Here is a 17,287-nt window from a genome sequence, read left to right as displayed (position 1 = left end):
CTTGCAACTGAAATTTTCATGTTATGGGATCAACAAGACAGGCACAAGAATTCAGGATATCCAGAGTAAGGAGCGACACTGAATAAAACCGTTTGGACTTTGACATTTTTGGTTGTAGCATGACACTCCCAAGGAAGTAACTCTTTGCTGCATGTGTAATGAACACATCAAGGCATATTGGCAAGACTTAACACAGGCACCATTGAATAGATATCAGACTGGTTGTTCAACCATCTCTGGCTACTTATGCAGTGGAATAAAGGGCTCATTTTTACGTTTGAATGTCTCTCAAATCATGAAATATTTTTTGTTGGTATATGTAGGCCTACAAATAAAGGAGCACTCTACACACAATTATGTGCTTTATTCCAGAATGAATTGCTAGCGTCCGCTTTGGGGATGCAAATAATTCCTAGCAATCAAATCAAACATTTTCACATTTTTTCTATCATTCAACATGTAACCAATGAAGAATATTAAGACAAAACACACATTTAACTATACCATTGGGCTTTTAATAACTGGTGATATACATATTTTAATAGGAAAACTGTTTCACACAAAAAAGCAAATTATAATTGGAATCTGTGTATCCTATGTCACTGTTCATCCGAGTAAAGAGCAAGCCGTAGATGTCTAACGCCCCAGGTCTAGAATACCCCAGCCTCAATGGTACTTGAAGTGACGGTGGTTAGCTGAAAGAGAAACAATGAAAACAATGCCTGAATCATGTAGACGCCCCATTCCTTATAATACTGTGAAATAAATTTACGTTCCACATACCAGTATTTATAATATGACCAATTTTCTCACAAGTCGCCTTCCTCATACCTACAGTGTAACCAACTTCCTGAGAGATAAAATACGTTTCCCATATGTTAGACAAAGACTACTTTCTCCATATCCATAATACAGCCTACTTTCTGACGAGTTACTTTCCCCATATCTGTAATATTACACAGACCACTCTCTGATAACTTACTTTCTCCACATCTGTAACACAGTCTACATTCTGACAAGTTAATACTTTCCCTCTGTTGATAACAATGCCATTTTTCCACAGATTTCAATATGAATCTGAATATATGTGCCAAGGGTGTGAATACATGTAATGATGAGATATAAACTGCCATCATTAAATATTAAATGTTTTGTTTTCTTCCGCATGAACTTACTGTGTGCTTTATACTGCAGGAAGTAGTAAAATACAGATAAGCCCACAATGGACTGGGCAATCGGAGCCATACTTCCTCTCTTCACTAGCAACCATTTCTGTGCCCATCTCCAGTAAGCTGTGAACCAAAATGAAGTTGATCTATCAGAAATGTCCTCCCACTATTAGCATCAGTCAAGAATAGTCACAAGCTACTACAATTCTGTTATTCAATTTTTAACAGACGTGGGGGCTACAAAACAACAGTAACCAAGTTCTATGACCAACAGGTCTTGTGACATCAGTGACAATGTCCTTGTGCATCACATTGTAGCAGAGCATGTGTGCTCAAGAATGCTTTATAGCACTGTTAGGACCTATAAAAAGCTGCCTTTAAACAATTAAGCACTACATGTAGCATCTGTCAGACCTCACCTCGACTTATACCGCCGGCCATTCCTGCTGGGGTCCAGTTCCTACGAGCAAGCCAGGACCCTAATTCACCCACCTTCACCTCTCCTAGGGAAGCATCCGCTGAAAATATAATCACAAAACCTTGTCATGGTCATCATTTATATTACATTTCCGTATGATGGGTCACAGTAGACAAAATAGCTTATCAGATAGGCCACTAGCATTCCTGTTTTTCGTTCACTTTTCCATAGGCTACATCTCTACTACTGGCCGAGTTGAGATGGGACACATATCAAAATTTGGGTGCAGGATTTGTTAAAGAGTAGGACTGGTCCGAATTAAATCTCTATGGCTACATCTTGAGGTCTACCCACGATGCATCATTCTTAAAACATTTCAAAAAGGTTCATTATGTGAGGCACAGTAAAGCACAGCACCACTTACAAGAACTTTAAAATTCATGACAAGGCAAACTACTTGAAAACAAATCGGCCATTAGGCCCTTCTATGGAGGTTTAAAGTGCATGCTCCATTCAGGAACCATAACCGGTTTTGGACTGCAAACATTCTTTAGAAAGAATGTATCAGACTTGTGGTGAAACAGTGTATGGTTTACTACCTGTTGCTGATGTGGCTATACAACTCTGCTTGCCCAGTATAAAGAGAGGAGCTGAAATAGCCATCTGGGGACAGCACAGTATTAGCTGAATTAAATTAAATATTGAGGTCTATCTTCCACAATTTCTGACACTTACCTGCCTTAACTTTAAATCATTTAACTGGAAAGTCCAGCCGGTCAAGGCCTTACCAAAACAACAGCACATGCCAATGTCTGGTGTGGATCTAAGAAAACAGGACTTTCATTACCACTCCTGCATGTATACATGTAAATTCTTCCCCAGTTGAAACGTTGTAGAATCTACAGAATCGTTGTTGAATATAAACAAACATTTCCTTTTTGCTCATCAAAATAACTTTGTGTCGACTAGTCATGGTGAGTCGGGGTTTTTTAAACTCTCAGATCCCCCGGCAAAATGTATGGGAATCAACTTAACATGACAGGACCATGCAATCAGTCTTTCAGCAATGGTTTTATTATGGAAGTAGAACAGAAAGAACAATTCGCTCAGACAGACCTGTCAAACCCTAATGGTTTCAGACAAGGCTTGCAGCTACCGTCTGCATAGCTGGCTCATTACCTATGATTTCTGCCCATAGCCTAAGATACAGTCCGGCTATTGAATGCACCCGATGCATAGAGAATCCACACTGATTTTGAAGAGAGAAAAGTGACTTGATCATATTTTTCTTTCTGGACGACAAATCAGAATATGTCTAGAGTTCAGATATGACGATTTCAATGTCCTACAGTATTTTAAAATTTAGGAATCAGCAAAAATCAGCATGTCGCCCACTTATCTCCATGGTATTTATCACCTCCTGCTCCTTGCCGGAACTTGGATGCTCAAAACTATGAACTGAACTAGCACAATATCTAATCTGGATCAGATGTTGTGTAGACTGAGTACACTGACTGCTGGTTGGGAAATATTTGGATATGCTATATTCATAACAACTTAACCACAAGACGAGCGACTTTGTCTCAATGGTGTGGCACAGGTAGTGACCCCAATAACCGCTCAACCTAACTCTAGCCGCTTAAATCCCTGTTGGAACACCTTCCCTTCCACTCGCCACACAGCACTTTGTAATGATATCCAATATAGTGTTGTTTCACTAACATGCCAACAAAGGCATTTTACTCATGAAACAATATTTAATTGGATTATCATTACAAAATTTTGTAATTTTTTGCTAGAAGTAGGTGAAGTGGTTATTGGGGCCTCTACCCATGCCACACCATTTAGACTAGCCCGGAAAGACTCCCTTCCATTTACCGGCCTAGCTTCATTGGAGTCTCGACACTTACAATGGTAATTTCGTACTCAACGAAGGTCCAGGCCTATTCTCTTTGTTACCTGACAAGTTTCGAGCAAATGAAAGACACCCACCTAAAGACCTGCTTTCCACACCCACCGCACTGCCAACATACATCCCTACTCGATTTAGAATAGATTTATTATAGCCATGAAGGCTTCTGCGGTATACGCTCCTCTGCCACTGCAGCCGTATTGAGCAGCAACGTGCATGTCCTGTGTCATAGAGGAGCAGTGGGTGCAGAAAGCAGGTCTTTAGGTTGGAGTCTTTTATTTACGCGAGACTTGTCAGATAACAGAGAGAATCGGCCTGGACCTTCGTCGAGTACAAAATGAACATTTCACCACATGAGACTGTGACTGCAATCTCATCTTTACAAATCCTGCAAGCATGTCCAGCCATAAACGCTAACTGCACAGCTGGGAATCAGTTACGAAAAACTGGCCTGATGCCGAAAATTGGACCGCCGTTGGTACAATAACCGTGCGGTTATGCGCTTACATTACAAACAAATCTATGGAGGCAAACTGACTCTCAAATTTCGTTTTACAAAAGCAAAGACGTACGTTTTCCATAATATCGTGCTGGGTTATAAGGCCCATGGATCTTGGGATTAAACTCTGGAGGATATTCCCCGATGCCCATCGTGATACCAACCACAAATATATGAAATGGCCGTGGCGAGTCACATTGTAGCATTCCGCAGAGGTCATAAAAAAAACGGACTTCTTCATCAATAAAAACAAATTGCGACACGCATCATGTAAATTTCTTCAGAAAAAATACAGAAAATTGGATATAAATAGACGTTTAGACTGAACATTGCAGACAGAGTACAAAACTATTTTTTTAGCGTAGTATTTTCCGTTTTCACCAGTCGGTGGGTGCATCGGCGTCACATTTTTGGCCTGCAATGTAACTGTTGTGCTCGCATTTGGTAATGTTACATACACTAACAAAATTAATGTCATACATATGATATCCTGGAATTACTCCTGTTAAACATTACTCCTGAGTGTGTTTTGTCATGTTAGCAGCTTACAGGAATGAAATAATGAAACGTATTCATTGTGTAAGTTGCATTTATTTTTGACAGTGGTGTGTTTTGTGTGTGGTAATCCTGATCTAATATAAGACAATACATGTAGGCCGGCATGTAAAAATGTGTGAGGAAATGATCCTGCCACCGCCAATGTAATCTACGCGATAGTGAGATCCAGATGTGTAGTAATTTATGTTTTCCACAACAATTTGTTCACACCAACGTTCATGTTTAATCTATGGAAGAGACTGATTAGTGCTTCCACACCTTTCACCATAGTAGTAACGTGAGTGTCTTAAGCATAATATAGCATTTTTTCTATACAGATAGATGGCAGTAGTGTGCAGACTTAAGAGCATAAGTTATTATATCTGTCCACTACAGCATTAGCTTATGGAAATGAAGCACTGACTTTAGAGTATTAACATTGAAATAATAGCTAGTCTTTACATCCTGTAACTACAGTTTAACTCTCTTTCATTGTAGACTATCTTTGTGTTGGTGTGATGGCAAAGAATGTGAGGCATGAAGATTGTGAAAAGCTCAGCGAGTCAGTAATGTCAGTCTGCGCCTTGCCAGTGTGTGACTTCCCATCCGTTGTGGCCACAAAGGTGTTGTCTTTACTGACATGGAGAGACAAGATGAATGCTGTAGCCAGTATCCCACCCTGGGAGGGCCACCTTCATTCTGCCGGGGCATGGCCTGCTGTACTATACCAAACAGAGGCAGAGGCCAATGTGTACTTTGTGAGGGACATGAGGACATGTTTGCTGATGTGTATCAAAAGATATGGCAGACACATGAAATTTATATCAATTAACTATGCCCATCAGATTAACAGGCTGGGGGTGAAAATCCTGCTGGCCATAGCAGAGAACTGCAAAATTCTGCAGGTACTAAAGATAAGTCAGAAATGTCCTCTAACTATGCAAGAGTGTGGCTACACGTGGAGTCAGAGTGCAGTCAGAGCTGTGTGTACAATAGCAACTGTGTGCAGTCATCTAAGAGAAATTAGTTTGGGGCGCCCTATCATTGAGTGGACAATGCCCCCCACCAGTAATGTGATTATCAAATTAATACAGTGTGACCTGCAGGGGTTGGTGACAGAATTAGAGCTGGACAGTAATTCACTGATGGAGCATGAAGGCTATTTAGATATCCTCGCTGGCTTTGTCAACCTTAAGAAGCTGACAGTGAGACGAGACAAGATTAATAATGATATTCTGCTGAAGACAATTTCCAACAAGCTGGAGGAACTGACTCTATATCAGGACGAGGAACTTCATGTGCAGGACAGTCGCCAGTTGGAGGCAGAGTTCTGGCTGAAGGCCGTTCACATCCGACCCTCACTCCGGGTGGATTTGGTCCTCCGGTTCATCGTGGTTATCAAGGACTCGTTCCCAGCTCACATGCCCCTGCGATGTCTGGTTTTGGATGACTTAGTTAACATAGTAACCAAAGGTGTTCTTGATCATATTGTGGAAAGTTATGCACACACATTAGAACATTTTGTGTACACTAATTCATATATAGAAACATTTGAGACTGGAGATAAACGCCTACCCTTTGCACTGGTTGACCTGGTCAGAAAATGTGAACAGTTGCATTCTCTACAGTATGGGTTTCCTTTGTCGTCAACATCACTTTTGCTTATTGCAAAGGCACGTAAACTTCAGTCACTGTTGGTGCCCACAGTAGAAGTGTCCTATGAGTTTGATTGGCCAGTCCGACCAGACTGGACAGATGAGTTTGTAGATTGGCTAAGAAACACTGGCAGTTCTGAAACCAAGCTGGAGAGAGCTGTGTCTGAGCTTCTGGGACAGGACTGGAAGCTCTGTGACACTTTTGCAGCCTCATGGAATCAATTTGACTTTTAGATTTCAGCCATGAAATACTCGGGCTCTATGAAGAGCATTCACAGTGGTAGAGTATCAGAGTGAGACTGTCATTGTGACATTTGAGCAATAAAATCTTAAAAACAGATACTTGATATCTAAGTTTAGTAATTTAATAAGGTATCTCTGTAATTAAACAAAAAAAGTATTGCCTTCTTTTACCAGGGACTTTAAATAATGGGGTTTAGAGGGCAAATTCCCCTATTGCAAAAGGTAAAATAAGTTTTACTGTATCATGTGACATGTGGGAAATGTTACGCAACTTTTGTCGACATTAATTTACCAATCAACTGTCTCGCCATGTGCCACACACAAATGACACACCTTTATGAACGTTCACTATAGCACAGCTTCTCTATTTCTCCAGCAGTCATCTACTCTATATAACTTGTGTGAATTTTTTTCAGATTCCCATATTACAGTACATTTAATCAAAACTAGTTACCTAACGTTTCTGGCCTGTCACATGGTGCAGAACCTTGAGCGATGAAAGAGTTTGAACTCGCAACCCCGCTATCGTCAGTTTACAAAAAATCTACTGCATGGCTGTGTCAGTGTTATGCAGTTAGCATATTTCATGGGTATCCTGATGTATACCTGTCGGATTTATTTGAGTGGTGTTTCACGCCATACTCGAGAACATTCCAACACTCAATGACCCACAATGGCTAGTGGTAAGTAACCCCCCAAAAAATTCATTGCACAGACATTTCAGTTTTTTCATATATTTGATTGGTGTTTTACACGGTACTCAAGAATATTTTACGTGTTCCACGGTGACCAGACATGCAAGAATTATGGTGGGATGAACCGGGATGAAGACTGTAGGAAGTGCAAGAAACTTGTAAGTCTAGCAACTATACGTATTCCTAGCTAATTTAAGGTTTACAATGACTATACAAGAGTTGTTAAAGTATAAACACGAGTGTATCATCAAGTCCACATTGCCAAGATAAACCATGTTAGATTCGAGAAAATAGAGGCAGCTCTACATTTTTCTACTTCAGTTTGTCAATATTCACTCTTGCTTCTGTTTAAAGAGGCTAAATTATACTTTCGGCAAAAAAAAAAAACCATGAGTGCATACCCAATCCTAGTTTTGCAATGAAATTAGAACTGCCCGAATAATTAATGTTCACAAAATGTCAGTCTCATCTGTGCCCCTGCTCATTTTTCATAATTGGTGATAAAGCTCCTAAAACTTATAAAGCTGGTTACATGCTTTTCTTCAAACTTTAGAGAGATTTTTACTGTATTAACAGTACAGGTGCAGGTATGATACTTAGTGAAAGATTATAACTTGAGCTATTCTTGGTAAATACAGAAAATTGGATTTCACTAGCAAATAACTTTTTTTACCCATAATCTGTGAAGTAGTGAACATCATGAAGTGCTATACGCTTTCAATTAAGCTGTGGAATAACAAAAAGCAACAAAATCATTGTGATATGAACAAATTTATTGTCTTGTTTGGTCGTAACTTCATCACAGAAAATCTGAGTGCTTTTAGACAGGCGAATCAACAGTACACCATTAACAGTCACCCAAGTGAAAGGATGAAACAGTTTTTGAACAGCGATGAGATCCGCTAAGTACAGAATCCAATAATACAGTTAATATTTGCGGAGCACAATGAACAAATCTCATTTCACACACCTACTCTTACATAAAGCTTTCACAGTATACATGTACAGGGATTTATCATGGTTAAGTTTATTGTTTTACTGTATGCTCAGGAATTTTTCACTTATATGATGTGGTTAGTTTTATAGGTGGAGGAAACTGGAATGGCCTGGGTGAACCACTGACCTTTTGCAGGTTACTGACAAACTTTCCCACATAATATGCACACTATACTGGTGGAGGTCTGGTGGACTAAAACACAAGTCAGACTGCACATATGGCCACACAAGAATGTGGCTGAATGCTCACTGTCACAAGACTCACAATGGGCTGACAGCCAGTTGTATGAAATCAAATGCTGATTATGTCGATATTTGATATCTGATCATCAAATGCGGCCGATAACTACAAGATCATCAAACATACCCATAATCAACATTTCATTCATATCAGCTATTTTAACCCTTGAAATGTTACCCCACCATGACTTTGTTTGCAGGATACTGCTATTATGCTGTCCCCACGAAGAAAGGAGACCACTTGTTACACTCACAAGCAAACAATATTTAATAGGATAGGTGAAGAGCTCAGTGTACTCTCCCACAACATGTCAGTGTACTCTCCCACAACATGTCAGTGTACTCTCCCACAACATGTCAAGTACTCGTACCTCACAATAAAAAAAGACAACGCATCCAATCAAATTTTTCTCTTACCTGCAAACTGTTAATGGAAAAGAGCTTGAGAAAAAAAATTAAGCAACGTCAAATGGATTACCACTCTTTGTGCAACATTTATGTTTACTGAAAAGTTAACGACTGGTACTTGTATCACATAACAACACAGGGATGTTTTATGCATGTTTAGGAAGTTAAGATGGACAACATGATACCATAGCAACATTACGCAAAATCCTGTAACTGTGAGAGACAATTATGAGGCACGTATCAGACAATAAAGGACCACTTTCACAGAAACTCAAAACATCCATTATCTCTCTTATCACCAATGTTTTTCTTCCTATTTTCCAACAAAGCAATTCAAGGCCGGGTACATCCAGGCACTTCACCTGCCTGTGGCAGACAGCAAGACAATTATAGTATGTTTGAAAACAGAAAGATCTTCACAGCACACATAAATTTAGAATGTTAGCAACATGTAGTTATAAATTTACGTTGCCATGAAGCAGAATTCTGTATTCACCTTCATGTTATTTATACAACATTTTGTGTGTTTGTGTCTGGGTGAGTAAAGCCTCCAGGCGAGAGTAACACAACAAGTGCTTGGACGTGTACGGTCTGGAATACATTCACACCGTTTTCCCCTTTCACACAATAAATATTTTCAATTCCAAGAATACCTATAGAATACTGATGGCCTAAGACATGTGTAGGTGCTGATTATTTATAAGCCTACATGAGCTGCGACTGCGCAGAAGTCTGGAAGAATTGGCCTCGTACAAGAGTCGGTTGATTTGGAAATAATGTGGATTATCTGCCTCTGGCAACTCTGGGCTGTATCTGTCCATGTCCTGATCACTGATGGGGAGTAATCTCCCCTGACTGGCAGACTCATCATGAATGAGGACATGATTTGCAGCAGTCTGATTGGCCACATAAGCTGGGTTGTTCTGGACACTCTGTCGTTGTATAGGTTGGTTTCCGTGAAGTGAAAAAGGTTGAGCAGACTGAAGATCCCCTGTTCCTATCAATGGATTCTGAGACAAATGAGCCCAGGGTGATGTATTCTGGTCTTCTGGGCTGTGTTGATCATTACAGTTGTCTGAACGCATCTGGAAAGCAATCAAACCAAACCTTTAATTGAAACCTGATCTGTATGTATATACAGAATTTGGGTACTGATTACTTTAAGCTGTCAAGTAAATGTCCATTTCAATCATGTGATACACATATGCAACTCCCATAAATGCAGACATGTGGCATACAGACAAATGCTGAACAGAACATTCACAGCCATTCATATTTACATTATGTCTGCTGTGACTGGGTATGGCAAGTCCATGTTTTTGACAGAGTGAGTGAGTGAGTGCTTGGGGTTTAACGTCCTGCTGAACAATTTTTCAGTCATATGACGACGAAGGTGTCCTTCGGGTGTATGTGATGTGTCTCCTTGTTGCAGGGCGGATTTCCACCACTCTTATATCTAGTGCTGCTTCACTGAGACAACTTACCAAAGGTAAGTAAGCCGCCCCGCCCGAGCCATTAAACTGATACGGGTCAACCAGTCGTTGCACTATCCCCTTCATGCTGAACGCCAAGCGAGGAAATTACAACTTCCTCTTTTAAAGTCTTAGGTTTGACTCGACCCATGTTTTTGAAAGAGCACTTACTAAGTTCTGATATTCTTCCTCTGTAGAGCTTCTGCCTTCAGGCCTAAAAACAGAAGAACACAAAACCACCTTTCCTATCAGTAAATTCTGCCACAGGTATGTTCCCTATTTGATCTTTCCTTAATTTCTTTATGATCTATTTCTTTGTGTACTGAATGACTCAATCCACCTAAGAACAGTTTATTTAACTGCAGATTATCATCAAGTGTCACTGGCCTTAAGAAACAACATGCTTGTATAACAGAACTCCTTGCTTTCATTATTATAATTTATTCATTTAAGAGGGAATACTTTATCTCACTCTATTTGTAACCTATGAATTCTTTTGGAGATTGGCAGGCAGTCATCAACATCGTTGTCTACATTGTGGGGCCGCTTCCTGGGATTGCTGCAAACATGGAAGAAAAATCAACACAAAAGGAAGTATCCATACATATATGTTTACATCATTTGAGTGACGTACCCATCAATCTACTGTGTTATGTTGTCAATGCAAAGAGTGAGATCATTTTGGAAAAGTTATTACTTTGATACTTATTGTTCACAACATATGGCCTGTTTAAAACACTGAATTCCACAGTATCATCTGGAAGAAAAAACCCCTTACAAAAACAATGTACTTGCCATCTTACGATGTATAAATGAAAATAGAAGAGCATATTTTTTTATGATTTAAATGGAATATCTTAATTACTATCTCTTGTTATTAAGTTTTGTTACTGTGTAGTAGTGAGTAGTAATGCAGACCTAAAGATGTACAAACGAAGATAGAGGAGTGTAGATTTTATGATTTAAATGGGATATGTTTGTAACCTATGTTATTGAGCTTTTTTACTTTGTACTACTGAGCACTAACAAAGGCTGATAGTGATACGACGTCATCAAATTAGACTCGATAATCGATCACGTAATTAGACTCGAATTTCGATCACGAAATCAGCGAACAAGAACCTGACAACGCTAATTCTGCTCAGTAACTGTCAACTTTAGTTTGGTACTTTAGCATGATCATGATGTTGAAAATTTGGGGTCTCACAGACAAAATGGACAGGTACGATGAAGTTTTTAATGTGACCCTGGTCTTTTCCGAACAACAACAACAGCCTGACAAGAAAACTCCACCCACAAGAACTCACCATAGAACAAAGCACCAAACTAAAGTTTTGTGGAACATACCTGGCCGTCATAGCTCCAGTTTCATGGAGACATTCGCATCTAACGCAGCCAGCTATGTTACAATGAACATGACTGTGTTATCAAATAACTAAATAAATGCGATATAAGCTGCCAAGAGACGCTGAAGAATGCAGTAAGGGAAACAACCCAACGGCCAAAATTCAGAAGGCGCTTCTGTCATGCAGGTACCCAGGGCAAGGGACGAAGGATTGTTTGTTATGAAGGCGTATATGTACCTCCAGTGCAAAGGTGGAAATATATATATATATATATATATATATATATATATATAAGCAAATTAATTCAAGAAGTTTTATACCGATTACGATTAGATTATACGTACATTATGGCCGGGGAATTAAAAATATGCACAGGGTTGCAGAGGGGGTTAGCCTAAGTCTCTTTTCGAGTCATCCACTGATGCACTTTTTTATTGGGGAAATAAAGTCGGCATTGAAAAACGAGGCTCAAGCAAACAGTTAAGCATAGATTAGCTGTCGTATGCCAAAATGAATTTATGAAACCTGAAACAGCTTTAATGAATACTGTTACAGTATTGTTGCAATGTTGTAACTAAATTTGTGATGTGCCGTACATACAATTCCGATTGTGATTGCAGATCTGCACAAGTTGCTGGACCCTCGCTTACTTGACTGGGATGGTAGTTTCCCTGTCTAAAGGCCCCCTAAATATGACGTGCCGCTGAAATGCCTTTTTATTCCACCTTCCTACCAGGACATTAGATACCACAAAGCGCCTAAAACGCGCCTCCGGCTAGTGAAAAGGCCACACAGAGCTGCTGCGAGATTGGCGACCCGTAGATCTTCGCCTATGGGGCTGGGATACTATTGTTCCTCTGCCTCAGCAAACAACCGCCTGTACTGGAGAAGAGGCAAACAACTTCCTGTACTGGATAAGAGGCAAACGATCGCCTGTACTGGAGAAGAGGCAAACAACCTCCTGTACCGGATAAGAGGCAAACAACCGCCTGTACTGGAGAAGAGGCAAACAACTTCCTGTACTGGAGAAGAGGCAAACGACTTCCTGTACTGGAGAAGAGGCAAACAACTTCCTGTAGTGGAGAAAAGGCAAACAACTGCCTGTACTGGAGAAGAGGCAAACAACCTCCTGTACTGGTAAGAGGCAAACAACTGCCTGTACTGGAGAAGAGGCAAACAACCTCCTGTACTGGAGAAGGGGCAAACAACTTCCTGTACTGGAGAAGAGGCAAACATCTTCCTGTACTGGATAAGAGGCAAACGACAGCCTGTACTGGATAAGAGGCAAACAACAGCCTGTACTGGAGAGTGAGTGAGTGCATTGGGTTTAACGTCATACTGAACAATTTTTCAGTCACATGACGACGAAGGAGCCCTTAGAGTGCGTGTAATGTGCCTCCTTATTGCAGGACAGATTTCCACCGCTCTTTTATCTAGTGTTGCTTCACTGAGAAGATTTACCGAAGGCAAGTAAGTGGCCCCGCCCGAGCCATTACACTGATATGGGTCAACAAGTCATTGCACTATCCCCTTCATGCTGATCGCCATCCGAGGAAGCTACAACTTCCTCTTTAAAGGTCTTAGGTATGACCCAGGATTGACCCTGGATCTACCGAATCTACCGAACCAACATCCCCATGCACGGATTTGGAGACCAACATCCCCACGCATAGATGAGGAGACCAACATCCCCATGCACGGATGCACGGATGAGGCGACCAACACCCCCCCCCATGCACGGATGAGGAGACCAACACCCTCATGCACGGATGAGGAGACCAACACCCCATGCACGGATGAGGAGACCAACACCCCCATGCACGGATGAGGAGACCAACACCCCATGCACGGATGAGGAGACCAACACCTCATGCACGAATGAGGAGACCAACATCCCCATGCATAGATGAGGAGACCAACATCGCCATGCACCGATGATGAGAGAACAACGACCTCTTGTAGGGTGAGAAGACTAACATCCACATGCGCAGATGAGAAGCCCAACATCCCCATGCACGGATGAGAAGACCAAGATCTCTATGCACAGATGAGAAGACCAACGACCTCCTGTGGGGTGAGGAGACCAGCATCCCCATGCACGAATGAGGAGCCCAACGACCCCCTGTAAGGTGAGGAGACCAACATCTCCATGCACAAATGAGGAGACCAACGACCTCCTGTACGGTGAGGAGAGCAACACCCCCATGCACGAATGAGGAGACCAATGACCTCCTGTAAGGTGAGCAGAACAACATCGCCATGCACAGATGAGGAGACTAATAACCTCCTGTGGGGTGAGGAGACAAACATCCCAATGCACGAATGATGCGACCAACTTTTCATGCACAGATGAGGCGACCAAAATTCCCATGCACGAATGGGGAGATCAACGACATCCTGTAGGGTGAGGAGGCCAACATTCTCATGCACGGATGAGGAGACCAGCATCCGCATGCACGGATGGGGACACCAACATTTTCACGCACAGATGTGGCGACCATCGACCTCCTGTACGGGTGATGAGATCAACATCCCTATGTACGGATGAGGCGGCCAAGATTTCCATGTACGTATGCAGAGACCAACAACCTCCTTTAGGGTGAGGAGACCAACATCTCCATGCACGGATGAGGAGACCAACATCTGCATGCAAGGATGAGGAGACCAATATTTCCATGCACAGATGAGGAGCCCAGCGACCTCCTGTAGGGTGAGGAGACCAACATCTTCATGCACGGATGAGGAGTCCAACATCCACATGCACGGATGAGGCGACCAACATTCCCATGCACGAATGGGGAGACCAACGACCTCCTGTAGGGTGAGGAGACCAACATCTCCATGCACAGACGAGGCGACCACCGACCTTCTGTATGGATGATGAGATCAACATGCCCATATACGGATGAGGAGGCCAACCGCCTGTAGGGAGAGGAGGCCAACATCCTCCTGCACGAATCAGGAGGCCAACAATCTCCTGTACTGATGGGGAGACCAACAACCTCCTAATATGCAACAGGGCCCCACCCTGTCGTGCATGAAGTTTCGTTCAATGCAAATGAATTGCCATTTCCACACAACTAAAAATCAAGTTTACTTAGACAGTAAACGAATATATGTTTGTTTACAAAACAACACACACAAAAAATGATAAAATTGTCCCGTTCCTTAATGACACCGCTTAGTAACACATCTGTGTGTGAGGAAGTATAGAACTATTGTGATGGGGAAATGGCAAATTAAGATGGACTCATTACTGTCGGTAGAACTGACATGTTTAGCCGTATATCTTAGTGAACAGATAATAACTCGGCGACATAACAAATATTTACTCTCCATATGCCATTTGCATATTCATACAGTATTCAGCTATAAAAATGCAAATCAAACAGAAAGACAACGCTGTCGACTCCATAATTTATAGCGATTTGTTAAAGGTACATTGATCCGAGAACACAACTTTTAGCATGATGTGCGTCAATATTTCTCGGACAGTGAACACGGGCCGTCATTGTGCCATTGTTTCAGAGAGTTTGTATTGTTTCATTCTGTTGTAAATCATCAACTCCCAACCCCGAAACTGGCATCCAACACCCTCGTCTTCATCAAAAACATACACGTTTGCCCTCCTCACGAAAGCTAATAGTGCACCTTAATGCTCTCCAACGGCCGGGATGGTGACTTCGTGGAAATCCTGTTCGACATTGATTTGTGAGGACACTACCGGTTACTGCCACTTTGTATATATTTGATCCCAGTAGCTGTACAATGATGATAAAAGCCTCTCTGCAGCAATCCAACGTAATACCGGTTGTCAGGGCAACAAAAAAATATTCTACACGTAAGTAGCGATATGGAGGCGGAGTGATATAGTGAGGGTTCGTATACAATTGATCACTATAATAGAGGCTTACTATAGATGTAGTTAGTTGACACAGATGTAGCATACTGCTCATGTCATCGATGTGAAAGCAAATGCCTGAAGATTTACGATAAAGGGAAAGAACCCTGCATGGTATTGTGTTAATCTGTCTGTCACCATGCACCCGAACACATTGTTATTAGCAACAGCCACGTAAACGTATTAAATATTAGCTTTGTTGTCGATATCAGGCGTTCACAAGTTCATGATCGCAAGATAGACGCATGGATAATTAATAAAACAAAAGTAATGGGATTGCGTACGTTACACTGCACATTACACTGTACGTTACACTGTTCAGAAGGAAATCCAGGTATTCAAGCCCACAAGAGGGTGGATAGAAAGTTGGTAGGCCTATATGAGCAAAGTCCGGGTGTATGAGTCTTGTGTCGGTCAAAATATTGGAGTATGAGCTTTCTATCGGTCAGAGTATGCATGTAATAGCCTTGTGTCGGCCAGAGTAGGAATGTAGTCTTGTGTCGACCAGAGTATGGGTGTATGAGCCTTGTGTCGTCCAGAGTATGGGTGTATGAGCCTTGTGTCGGCCAGAGTATGGGTGTAGTCTTGTGTCGACCAGAGTATGGTTGTATGAGCCTTGTGTCGACCAGAGTATGGGTGTATGAGCATTGAGTCGGCCAGAGTATGGGTGTATGAGCCTTGTGTCGGCCAGAATTTGGATGTAGTCTTGTGTCGACCAGAGTTTGGATGTATGAGCCTTGTGTCGGCCAGAGTTTGGATGTAGTCTTGTGTCGAGCGGAGTATGGGTGTATGAGCCTTGTGGCGACCAGAGTACCGGTATGGGTGTATGAGCCTTGTGTCGGCCAGAGTTTGGGTGTATGAGCCTTGTGTCGGCCAGAGTATGGATGTATGAGCCTTGTGTCGGCCAGAATATGGATATATGAGCCTTGTGTCGGCCAGAGTATGGGTGTATGAGCCTTGTGTCGGCCAGAGTTTGGATGTATGAGCTTGTGTCGGCCAGAGTATGGGTGTATTGGCCTTGAGTCTGTCAAAGTATGGGTGTATGAGTATTGTGTCGGCCAGAGTATAGGTGTATGAGCTTTGTGTCGGCCAGAGTATGGGTGTATGAGTATTGTGTCGGCCAGAGTATGGATGTATAGGCCTTGTGTCGGCCAGAGTATGGATGAATGAGCTTGTGTCGACCAGAGTATGGTTGTATGAGCCTTGAGTCGGCCAGAGTATAGGTGTATGAGCATTGAGTCGGCCAGAGTATGGGTGTATGCGCCTTGTGTCGGCCAGAGTATGGTTGTATGAGCCTTGAGTCGGCCAGTGTATGGGTGTATGAGCCTTGTGCCTGTCGAAGTATGGGTGTATGAGCTTTGCGTTGGTCAGTCTGTGTGTAGAGGCCTTGAGTTATCCAAAGTATGGGTGTATGAGCCTTGAGTCGGCCACAGTATGGGTGTATGAGCCTTGTGTCGGTCAGTCTGTGTGTAGGGGCCTTGAGTTATCCAGAGTATGGGTGTATGAGCTTTCAGTCCGTAAGAGTATGGGTGTATGAGCCTGGAGTCGGCCAGAGTATGGGTGTTTGAGCCTTGTGTCTGTCAAAGTATGGGTGTTTGAGCCTTGTGTCTGTCAAAGTATGGGTGTATGAGCCTAGAGTCGGTCAGTCTGTGTGTAGGGGCCTTGAGTTATACAGAGTATGGGTGTATGAGCTTTCAGTCCGCAAGAGTATGGGTGTATGAGCCTTGAGTAGGCCCTGATGTCATCTTCAGAATAAGAACATGTTCGTAGGGATATGTTTGTGAGTTCTGTATAGG

General features: G+C 42.1%; 3 protein-coding genes across 7 annotated transcripts; 1 reads left to right on the top strand and 2 right to left on the bottom strand.

The window, feature by feature from the left end:
* Nucleotides 1–493: 493 nt before the first annotated feature.
* Nucleotides 494–4,200, bottom strand: LOC135461350 (putative ATP synthase subunit f, mitochondrial). Its single transcript, XM_064738392.1, has 4 exons — nt 4,072–4,200; nt 1,589–1,687; nt 1,176–1,292; nt 494–695 (listed from the first exon to the last, which is right to left on the bottom strand). The coding sequence occupies exons 1-4, from the start codon at nt 4,148–4,150 to the stop codon at nt 667–669; spliced, it is 324 nt and encodes a 107-aa protein (XP_064594462.1). The 5' UTR covers nt 4,151–4,200; the 3' UTR covers nt 494–666.
* Nucleotides 4,201–4,425: 225 nt separating this feature from the next.
* LOC135461432 (uncharacterized) lies at nt 4,426–6,523 on the top strand. Of its 2 annotated transcripts, none has more exons than XM_064738534.1 (2): nt 4,426–4,442; nt 5,034–6,523. In XM_064738534.1, the coding sequence occupies exon 2, from the start codon at nt 5,054–5,056 to the stop codon at nt 6,422–6,424; it is 1,371 nt and encodes a 456-aa protein (XP_064594604.1). In that variant the 5' UTR covers nt 4,426–4,442; nt 5,034–5,053; the 3' UTR covers nt 6,425–6,523. The 2 variants fall into 2 exon arrangements, with proteins under 2 accessions (XP_064594604.1, XP_064594603.1); XM_064738533.1 differs by having other exon boundaries at nt 4,427–4,577.
* A 1,368-nt stretch (nt 6,524–7,891) lies between these two features.
* LOC135478240 (uncharacterized) lies at nt 7,892–11,699 on the bottom strand. 4 transcript variants are annotated; one of them, XM_064758529.1, is made up of 4 exons: nt 11,592–11,699; nt 10,717–10,803; nt 10,416–10,458; nt 7,892–9,857 (listed from the first exon to the last, which is right to left on the bottom strand). In XM_064758529.1, the coding sequence occupies exons 1-4, from the start codon at nt 11,600–11,602 to the stop codon at nt 9,444–9,446; spliced, it is 555 nt and encodes a 184-aa protein (XP_064614599.1). In that variant the 5' UTR covers nt 11,603–11,699; the 3' UTR covers nt 7,892–9,443. The 4 variants fall into 4 exon arrangements, with proteins under 4 accessions (XP_064614599.1, XP_064614607.1, XP_064614585.1 ...); XM_064758537.1 differs by having other exon boundaries at nt 10,729–10,803; XM_064758515.1 differs by having other exon boundaries at nt 11,552–11,670.
* Between the last annotated feature and the right edge of the window lie 5,588 nt (nt 11,700–17,287).

The sequence above is a fragment of the Liolophura sinensis genome, chromosome 1, assembly GCF_032854445.1.
Source record: "Liolophura sinensis isolate JHLJ2023 chromosome 1, CUHK_Ljap_v2, whole genome shotgun sequence".
In the NCBI taxonomy this organism is placed as follows: domain Eukaryota; kingdom Metazoa; phylum Mollusca; class Polyplacophora; order Chitonida; family Chitonidae; genus Liolophura; species Liolophura sinensis.
The sequence above is the reverse complement of the archived record's forward strand: the minus strand, read 5'-3'. Positions and strand labels throughout refer to the sequence as shown.